Source organism: Podarcis erhardii (assembly GCF_964252035.2).
Source record: "Podarcis erhardii genome assembly, chromosome: 13".
Taxonomy (NCBI): domain Eukaryota; kingdom Metazoa; phylum Chordata; class Lepidosauria; order Squamata; family Lacertidae; genus Podarcis; species Podarcis erhardii.
The window spans coordinates 19,317,762-19,328,294 of NC_138502.1; the positions used below are offsets into that span (position 1 = coordinate 19,317,762).

The following is a 10,533-nucleotide window of genomic DNA, read 5'->3' on the forward strand; positions in this document are numbered from 1 at the left end:
CCTGCGGGTGGGAGTTCCAAACTTTTTAATCGTGTGTTGGGGGAAATTCAGTACTTCTTATTTTGCCGCTCCTGATTTCTCCCAGCGTTCAGCGTCCAGGGATGCCCACGAGCGCTGCGAGGGAGAAACCCACCTCTCTATCCATGCCATCCACGCACGGTGTTGGCAAACGTCTATCACGTCGCCTCTCTTACTCAAGGGAGTGTTTGTCACAGATTTTGGGGTGGAGGCGTGTGACAGGAAGTGATTATGGAGTTTAATGTGTTTGGAGACGCGACGGAAGGCGCGCTGGCTGTTTCCCCGATAGCGAGACGGCGGCAATAAACAAGGCGCCAGCGCTCTGGTAACCATGGCGACGAAGGAACGCGCCTCGAGGAGGGCAGGGACCCGTTATGGGTAGTTCAAACTTCCACAGAAGGGGCAGGGAGACTGGGCTTGGGCTGGTAACTATGGCAACCGAAGTAACCCCCACCCGCCGCCGACACACAAACACATGCGCGCGCGCGCCTCTCTGACGCCTTGAGGGGCGGGAGAGAGCGCGCGGCGCGTCCTGTATTTGTATTGGTGACGCGGAAGGCAATCAGGCGACCGGCTCTGTTGCCATGGCACCCAGGGGTCGGGAGGCGGAAAGGGCGGGGACGAAGAAGAGTCACATGATAATCAAAGCTCGTGAAAGGAGGGCAAGGAAAAGAGCCGTTCACGTGATCCCGCCGAGCCGCTCCGCCGAGTGGGGAGGGGGTGGCAAGCCGGGTACGTCCGTCGCCGGGGAGGGCGGCGTGAGAGATGCTGGCGGGGCCTTGGTAGGGCCGGGGAGAGCGGGCGACGGGACTCCCTCCCTGGGTAACTCTCAGGTTAGAATTGGGGGAGGGGAAAGGGGGGCGTTTGGGGGGCTGCAGGTTAATTACAGCTTTAGGGTGAGGTCAGGCTTGGTGGGGAAAGGGGCCTGTTGTCATTTTTCTCCCTTCAGTCCGAGATGTGACTCTGAGGAGTAGCTACCCTTAAATTCATCTCTGGCTTTGTTTACATTATAGCAATATATGTATGTAAGTAGTAGTAGTAGTAAATAAATAATGGGGGTGGGAAATAAGAATCTAATGCTGAACAGTGGGTGTGTTTTGCCTTTATATTACTGACTAGCTGCCTCCTCTTCAGGTCGTCTTCGTCTTCTAGTCTGCTTTTCTCTCCCTAGTTAAGCTCTTCAGTAACTGCCATAAGAGTGGGCACTTGCCAAAAGCGACCTTTTGCTGTTCTCCCCTGCAGTTCTTTAGGGTTTGTAAGGGGCTGGCTATCTCATATTGTCTCTCCAGTGGGTTCTTCTTGCCGCTGGCCATGGCATCTCAGTGGCAACCTTACGTGGATACGGCCCCAATCCTGACCCAGGCAGATGACACAGAGGAAGAGGGAAAGGATGGTCTGCAAACTGGGCATGAAGGGGAAGAAGAGGTACAGACCCTCACAGGCATCTCCTCTACACGGGCTGGCTTCATTGTGGGAGTTCTCTGCTTTGTTAACCTACTGAACTACATGGACCGCTTCACTGTGGCTGGTAAGGGTGCTGGGGTGCTATGGGACGGTAGCTGGAACTTCTCTTCCCAGCTGTGTCAGGTGGGTGGGCACTGTAAGTTTTAAAGCAATGAGGGGTTGATTTTCTCCCCACCCACAATAATCCTTAACTTTAAATAATTAAGGGCATGATGGACTGTTTTGGGGTGAGGATACTTAGTTGTCTTTCCCCAGTATTAACACTGTGATCCTTCTTCCTTACCTCAGGCGTTCTTCCTGACATTGAGGCATTTTTTACAATTGATGATAGCAAATCAGGGCTCCTACAAACAGGTGAGTATGGTGGTGGGGCTTGGTTCTTCCCCACCCCCAACCCAGGCACTTTGTAAGGGCAGTGCTATTGAAGCAGGAGTGTTTGCCACTGGGAATAATTATTTCTTTCTTCTCAGTTTTTATTAGTAGCTATATGGTACTTGCACCAATTTTCGGTTACCTGGGGGATCGCTATAATCGCAAATACCTGATGTGCATTGGGATCACCTTCTGGTCAATAGTGACGCTGGGGAGCAGCTACATTCCCAAGGAGGTATGGGGGCAGGGGAGAAGATTCTGTAGATTAGTTTTCACCCAGGCATGGGGAAGAACTTTGGGTTTGGGATCCGTGTGTCTTCCCTTCCACCCCCCAGCATTGAGGCTTATGGGGCAGGGGAGATCTGGCACAGCTGCCCTCTGAGATTGGGAAGGTGCAAGGCTTTCCTTCAATTTAAGCTGTGTGTCATTAAGCTGAACTCTGGATAAATTCACAAACATTTGATAGCTGGTAAGAAACTGTTTTGGAAAGCCTTGTGCCTGATTAACTAGAGGAGATTCTTACTTGTCACAAGCCACAGAAAAGTGGCTATTTTTAAAGTATTGCTGAACAGGTTTGAAACCTGTTCTTGACATTCACAGTTACCAAACAAGGAATCCTAGGAACTGTAATTCTGAGAAGGGGTTAAGAATACAAAGTATTCTTTGCACCCATACATGACTGCATGTCCTGAGGTTCTTTAGGGGTGTGTTTCAGATTTATAGATACATCTCCTCAGTTTATTGTTTGTTTTCTCCACATTAGATGTTCTGGCTGTTGCTGCTGACACGAGGCATGGTGGGTGTGGGAGAGGCCAGCTACTCAACTATTGCCCCCACCATTATTGCTGATCTGTTTGTGGGTGACCGGCGATCCCGCATGCTCAGCATCTTCTACTTCGCCATACCTGTGGGCAGGTGCGAACACCCTGTGGTCTGTTTCAGGGCGGGGTATGCACTGTAGTGAAGTTGAACTGGAGATACTCATCTGTTTACTGTAAATTGGCAATCAGCCTTATGCAACAATCAAAGCAAGATGTGTGTGTTCATAAGCCATAGAATAGGAGCATAGGAAGCTGCCTTATATAACTGATTCAGACCATTGGCCCATTTAGCTCAGTATTGTCTACACTGACTGGCAGCAGCTCTCCAGGGTTTCAAGCAGGGCTCTGTTCCCAGCCCTATCTGGAGATGCTGGAAAGTGAACCTTGGGTTTTCTGCATGCAAGGCAGGCGCTCTGCCGCTGATCTCTGGCATTCCCCCATTGCTGCAATGACCAAACCTAATTGGCTTTCACAGAAAGAGGGGAGCCTGCCTGAGTGTGGGTCTGACTATTCTCCCTTTTCACCTGCAGTGGACTGGGCTACATAGTGGGTTCAAAGGTGAAAGATGTGGCTGACGACTGGCATTGGGCCCTGCGGGTGAGTAGGATGGGGATACAATTGTACTGGTTAGTGTTTGTTGCCTTATGTTCATGTTGCAGCAGTGGCGTAGCGTGGGGGGTGCAGGGGGGGGGCTGGCCGCACCGGGCGCAACATCTGGGGGGGGGCACGCTCGCCGCCTCCGGAGTCGCCGAAGAGCCTCGGGCACAAGCTGTAGCAGAGCCCCATGTCTCGTGGAACCGACGAGCTGTGTGCGCATCCAGGCTGAGAGCGTCCGGCAGGCAGCGGCTCTCAGCGCTCGCTGCGGTCCGCGCGCGTCAGGGCCGTGGAGGGCGCGCCAGGCAGCCCCTCACAGCCCCGCCGCTGGGCCATGTTGCATTTTCCTTGCCTCTCTGCCCTCCTCCGGGCAAGCATTTGGGCGGCAGCGCCAGCGGCAACTTGCCTCAGATCACCTGACACGGACCCGCTGCCGCTGCCGTGGCTACCTTACTGTAAATACCCCAGCCCAGGCAGCAGCAAGAAGAAGCTGGCAGCGGCGGCAGGTTAGGGGTTAGGGGCGCAAATTACTTGCCTTGCCCCGGGTTAGGGGGCGCAAATTACTTGCCTTGCCCTGGGTGCTGACAACCCACGCTACGCCGCTGTGTTGCAGTTCAGCTCATCTTCATCACATTGTAGTAAGCTTATCTGCTGTGCACCTATGCATACATGTTTTTATTTTCTTCTGTTTAGAATGCCTCCAACTTAGATCATTATCTTCTCATACAGGTGACACCAGCCCTGGGGGCGTTGGCGGTGATACTGTTGATAACTGTGGTGCGGGAGCCGCCTCGAGGAACTGTGGAGACGCACTCAGATGCCCCTCTGCAATATACTTCCTGGGCAACTGACCTGCGGGCCCTGAGCCGCAAGTGAGTAATGGGTGCCATTTAATGTACTGCTGCCATGTAGGCCACATCCCACCTTTCCATTCTGGAATAGCTTCCTTGCCCTAGTTTCATTGATTCCAGATCAGTGTAGATATTCTCTCTAGTGATAGATAAAGGACAAGAAACTGAGAAGCAAAACAAACCACTTAGGGAAAATCTGTACAGTCTTCTTTCTTGTGGGGGCCTTCAAAGCAAGACTGACAGGTAGCTATCCAGAGTGCCTTATGGAGGTGGTTTTGAAATTTGGTTCCTCAGAGTATTGGGGAACTTAATTAAGAAAATTGGTAATGGTAGCGGAGGTTCCCTTGAGCATAAGCTTGTCCACTATTATCAGTCTTCCCCTGCAGTTATAAGCAGATGTTGAGATGTGTTCTAGGGTGTGTGTTCAAATTGCACCAGGTCCAGCAGGCCTGGTCAGTGACTTGTTTAATCCACGAGAAAGTGCCCCAACATTCTTTGTAACATAATAAGAGCCAACAGGCCAGTGCAGTAGCTGTTCATTGAAAGTGGAACCCTTGAAAAGGAGTTGCTTTAAGACAGGGATGGGGAGCCTCTGGTCCAAGGCCCATTATGCAGCTTTTGGCCTCACGAGGCTCTCAGCTTCATGTGATTGGAGAAAAGAAGTCCTGAGGTAGAGGTGGTTTTAGGGTAGTGTGACTGGTGTGTTTGTACTGGGCACTGCTCTGCAGGGAGCACAAAAACAATGATATAGATTGTGTAGAACAATTCTGTGACAGGCAGGGGGCACCAGATTTTAGCACCCAGGGCACTGCTAAAATTTGAGTGCCCAAAGTGTGCCACTGCCAGAGTGGGGAAATGGGGACTGAGGGAAGGGTGAAATGGAGTGAGGAAGTGATAAAAGCCCTCTGCAAGTGATCAGTCTGCAACTCTGATAAGAGTGCTCTGTCCTCACTGCAGTAACCTACTAGATAGGAAACAAGGTGAGGAGGAGGAGAGGGGAAAGGGGTAGCTTTGTCCATCATTGCCTCTGGCCCTGACCCCACCTGGCATACCAAATAATATAAAGCCCTTGACAGAAAATGTCCTTCCCTGCCCTGGCTTTAGGCCTAGGGTTGCGGCTCTCTGCAGATGTGATAAATGTTCTCTGTAGGAGGCAGTGGCACCCTAAACACTGTGTTTTACAATTTGCCCACAGTTGCAGTTCCCTGGTATGGTTTTTTCTCCTAGTAACTGCCTGAGCTGGAGAACACCTTGCTACTTGTGCTACCACTATTACAGGTGGGCAAACCATGACCTAAAAGAGATCCTGCCATGGGATGGCTGAGTTTTCTAAAGACTGGTTCATCCCTGGTTGCCTATACTTTGATTTCTCTGTATTTTTGCAGCTGAATGGGTGAGCCAACTCTCTTGTAGAGCATTATATGTGAGGTCATAGGAAAGTTATGTTTGTGGCAATAGATCTCTGATGGTTCCAATTGCTCAACTGCAGGAATGATTAGGGCTATTGTTTTATGCTCACATTTCCTCTCTCTCTCTCTCCGCCGCCCCATGGACAGCCGCAGTTTCATATTGTCATCGCTGGGCTTCACAGCTGTGGCCTTTGTAACAGGCTCCCTGGCTCTGTGGACACCAACTTTCCTGTACCGCTCACGCCTGGCCGCTGGCACTCTCCAGCCTTCTCCCTCAGGACATGCTTCTGACTCTGATAGGTGAGTTAGTAGCTGAGAAAGCCCTTAGTCATGTCATCAGTTCAGCTCTCTCTTGAGGAGCACTTGGTTCAGCAGTGGAAGTTCACCACTGCTGTCTTTTGACACCTGTGTTTCTTAACTCTGAGCTGTTTGTAGTATAGGAGCTAAGAAACTGTCACAAATGGGGATGCCCCAAATCTTGAATCTTGTCCCTACTGTAAACTTGCTAGATGGCCTTGGCATGCTACTGTCTCTCATCCTCCCATCTGCAATGTGGGGTACCATATGTGAAGTGCTCTGAGCCTTCTCTGTGGTGCTATTATGAATGCTTTGTATCATTATCTCTGCAGCCTCACCTTTGGCGTCATCACTTGCGTGACTGGTGTGCTGGGTGTCAGTGCTGGGGTGGAGATTTCCCGGCGCTGGCGCCGCACCAACCCTCGTGCTGATCCCCTGGTGTGTGCAACTGGACTGCTGGGCTCTGTCCCCTTCCTGTTCCTGGCAGTGGTGACCGCTAAGCAGAGCATCGTTGCCACCTACGTGAGTTCTCTCCAAGTTTCACTTGTTAATTTGGTACAGCCCCCAGGGGTGCTGCCAGCTTTCTTGTGGCAGTGTCCATGGTGTGGCATGGTGGGTACCGTTGCCTGTCCCACCATTGCCCATCCTGTGCTTTTTAAACTTTTGTACACTGCTTTGGAATCTTAAAAAATAAATAAAAGGATTTTAAAAACAAAAATAATACCGTCTCTCCTCTTCAACCCCTCCTTCCTCTGCAGGTATTTATCTTCATTGGTGAGACCCTCCTCTCCCTCAACTGGGCCATAGTGGCGGACATCCTTCTGGTGAGACTGGGGAAGAGGCAGTGTGCAAAACTCTAGACTTTTATTTCAGTTGCAGAATTGCACCGTTCTCATTTGCCTTCCCACATGGTGGTAGCCAGGGAGAATCAAGTAGAGTGAGTCAGCCCTGGGTTTAACTGTCCATTGACAGTGGTTTTGTTTGTTTTTTTAAACTTAGTTCTGCTGAGAATTCACAAGATATTCTTAGGCAAATCTCTTTTCCTCTAATGAAACAATAATTCTGGCCTACCCTAGGGAGAAGTTAGAAGTATTGCTGCGAGTGTGTATCTTGGGCATCCCTCCAGGGCTCCTGAGCCCATGGCAGATAGCAGGATAGTCAGTGTAGTGTTTCTTACAGCTCCAACATGATGGTTTCTCCTCCCTTGTGCTGCCCAAATCCCTATCCCATTTTGGCTGTGCCACTGTGTCATAGATCCACTGGCGCAACGGTTCACGGGTATATATTTATGCCACCACAATTGCTATCTGGCATGGCAGTTGGCATGGTGTACAGGACTGCACCTCTGTGCTGCTTTTCTACAGAGGACTACATGAGCTTCTGGGGGCTTCTGGTCCCCTTTGTCAAATGTGCTAAGTGAAATCCTCAGTTGGCAAGAGTGTGTATGACACCAAAGTGGGTATAGAATAAAAGAGGAGCAAGATGAAGGGCAACCAGAAGAGGCTTAGCAATGTGTGTGAGAGAGTGGCTTGTAATGGCTTTATAGTTATGTGTGGAAGCGACCTTAAAACTTGTTTGCTGTCCAGCAGAGGGCACCAGTAAATCGGCTGTATTCTCTTCCCAGTATGTTGTCATCCCCACACGCCGATCCACAGCTGAAGCTTTCCAGATCCTGCTGTCGCATCTTCTGGGTGATGCTGGGAGCCCTTATCTCATTGGCCTGGTAAGTGCTTGGACAGCGAGAAGGCACTTCTGGTCAGCTTTTCAAAGCTTGCAACTTCAGAGGCATTCTGCCCATCAAGCAGCTCCTCTTTTCTCTGCCATCAGCCGCTTGCTCTTTCCCAACATTTAGATCATACCTTGCAAGGCTCACACAGCTGTATTTCTTGGGCCGAAAGACCTGATCCTGCAATATTTGTTCAGGCCGAGGGAAATTGATGCATTGCAACCTTGTGCAATATTAACCTCCCAGGACCTAAGCTCAGCTGTTGAAGCTCTGTTCCGGGGGTGATCATCTTAAGAACAGACTGTTTTCCATTTGGGAGCAGGGCCTTCATTATAGCGACTCCGGAGCTAAGACTCTCTCAAAATATTTCTTGTCTGTTGCCTGTGTTTAAAGGCATGTAAAAATGCGTGTATCTTGCCAGGTCTTATGAGAGTTAACTGGAAGTGTGCTCTCAAATTTGTATTAAATAATTTTTAATTTCATATGCTTTTACTGTGTGGCTTTGAAAAATGTTAAAATAGTTCTATTGCCTGTCAACCACTTCGTAGTCATTCTTCTTAAAAGCCAGCATCAATATAAACAATACATACAGCATTAGCAGATACTCTGTTTTCCACATGTTGGAAAGAATTTTGTTGGATTAGAACTACTGCATCTCCGATTCCTTTAAGCGAGTTTTGAGCAACAGCACACTACAAACCAGGAGAGAGAGAGAGAGAGAGAGAGAGAGGTTGAGTGGTAGGGATGGGATTTGCCACTCATTGCCTCAGCAATGCTGTGTGCTAGGAAACACCACAAGCAATAAATAACACCACCAATTTCCAATTCTGCCAGCTTTCCTATTGGTTGTGCTGCTCCACTTGACACTGCATAATGGTGTGCATGTTCTTTTGCTGAATCCCTTTTCCAGATCAGTGACCGAATCCAAGTTGATCGCCCCCAAACATTCCTGTCGCAGTTCCGAAGCCTTGAATATGCGCTTATGGTCTGTGCCTTTGTGGGAGTTATTGGTGGCGGCTTCTTCCTGGCTACGGCTTGCTTCATCCAGGCAGACCGTAAGCGCACAGAGCTGTATGTACAAGGTAAAACCTCTTCCCTCCATTGGCCAGTCAGAGTTGAGATGTTAAGGTCTGTGAAGCCTGGCACAGAACTGCTGCACCAAACATGCACCCCAGTAGCAAAAACGATTGTGGGTTGCTTTAGTAGTGGCTCTGTGTCATGAGGAAGCCACTCATCTCCTGTGGCACAATAGAACTTTCCTGGGAAAAGAGGGTGGTCTGGTGTAACAGCCAGCTATGAGTTAGGATGGAAAGGGAAGATGTCCCACAAATGTGGGTGTCCAGGGAGCTTCCCTGTGTGATTTTAAATTGCCCAATAAGTGTTTGTCGGGGACAGCAATTGTTGTCACCTCACTTTGGAAGCATCTTTTTGATTTAGAATGGCTTGTCCCCCACGAAGAAACCTTTTTGGGCAATTACATGAGCAAGCTTTTGGCTTCTGCCTGGGTTTCACCTCATCATTTTGCTGTAGTAGCTGCAGCTGAGTAGCGACAAGAGGAATTTCTGAGTAGCAGGGGTGGCCCATGTCTTAAGTCTTGATAAGTCCTGTGTGTTAGGAAGTGTGCATAACCATGTAGGAAATCAAGGGAGGACAACCAATCAGGAGACTCCTTTCCTCTAACCTGAGGCTGGTGCAGCCTCTTTGGACAAACACCTCTGACTCTGTCATGCTCTTTCTCCCTGCAGGGCAATTTCACGAGTCACCTGAAGGCGAAGATCGCATTGTTGTTCCTCAGGGTGGGCGACCCACCAAAGTCCCTGTCTCTAGTGTCCTGATCTGAAGCCCGCCCCACTTGGTTCCTTCAATCTGGGAAAGAATGATGGACTTGTGATCAGCTGAGCATGGCACTCACAGGGAGATGAGGACTCTCTGAATGGACCCAGGCGGGTGGTTTTGTGGGCAACAGGGGAAGATCAGTTTTTTGTGTCTGTGTTTCTGGGATTTTTATAAAGCACTAACTTTATCAAGAGTCATGTGGTGTTTTTCAAATGAACAGGATGAAACAATGAAACCCTTCCCCTATCTCTGCCTTCTACTTTAATGGTTTTTCAAGGGTTCCCAGAGGCTTTTTCAATGGTGTTCCCAATATATGTGATTTCACTTACATTGTGGTGCCTCAAAACATAACCCCTCGTATATGGGGAGTTGCCTGTATGTCACAAGAGGTCTAGGAGAAGGCTAGTAAGGGGTAAACGGGCATATTAGCTGTGGCAGCAGGAGAGTTTTCAAAAGCTTTTATGCAGGGAAAAAGAACTAGAAGTGGCTCTAACTCAGCTTTTAATAAATGTTAGGGAAGAAATCAGAAAAAGTTTTTTTTTCTATCAAGAAACTTCTGTTTTAGTAGTATTAACTACATCTTACTGACTTCAGAACAGAGTTAGTCATGAGGGATACTTTAAAAAATAAAAAAATCCTGAAACCTCTGTTCTGGCCTATTTGGTGGCCCAAAGGTTCTCTTGCCTGTTAAAATTGTGTTGTCTTACTTTGAAGCGTCAAGAACATGTGCAGTCAGAGATTGGGTGTAGTCAAAAGTTTCTCTTCGAGATCCAGAGGATAAGATGCCTTGTTTTCGCTTCTGACTTACATTCTTGGTAAAAACAATTTACTGCTTACTGAACATTGGAGCCCATCTCGGCTAAGGACGTAGTACAGTGAGGCGATGTCACACGTTTGGTGGGTAAAGGCTGGCTGTTTTGCACATGCATGTCATCACTTGATGGCTGTCCATTGAGGCGGGGGGGGGCATGCATTTGTGAAATCTGCCTAATTGCAAAGTTGGAAGGCATTTTTGGTGACCCTGTAGCCAGCTGACTTGCACCTCCCCCCCCCCATAAGTGGTTTGGCTCACGTGCTTGATTCATCAAGTGAAGCTGCATTGTGCTGCAGTGGCCTTGATGTGATACAAATTACTTGAAATTATT

General features: G+C 49.0%; 1 protein-coding gene across 3 annotated transcripts; it reads left to right on the forward strand.

Moving 5' to 3' along the window:
• The first annotated feature begins 607 nt into the window (after positions 1–607).
• Positions 608–9,575, forward strand: SPNS1 (SPNS lysolipid transporter 1, lysophospholipid). 3 transcript variants are annotated; one of them, XM_081837180.1, is made up of 13 exons: positions 608–750; positions 1,308–1,546; positions 1,771–1,836; positions 1,953–2,089; positions 2,618–2,769; positions 3,206–3,272; positions 3,999–4,141; positions 5,677–5,829; positions 6,159–6,348; positions 6,585–6,650; positions 7,451–7,549; positions 8,463–8,634; positions 9,298–9,575. In XM_081837180.1, exons 2-13 carry the CDS (start codon positions 1,330–1,332, stop codon positions 9,390–9,392), a joined length of 1,557 nt encoding a protein of 518 aa, XP_081693306.1. In that variant the 5' UTR covers positions 608–750; positions 1,308–1,329; the 3' UTR covers positions 9,393–9,575. The 3 variants fall into 3 exon arrangements, with proteins under 3 accessions (XP_081693306.1, XP_081693305.1, XP_081693307.1); XM_081837179.1 differs by having other exon boundaries at positions 693–851; XM_081837181.1 differs by having other exon boundaries at positions 718–840.
• The last annotated feature ends 958 nt before the right edge of the window (positions 9,576–10,533 follow it).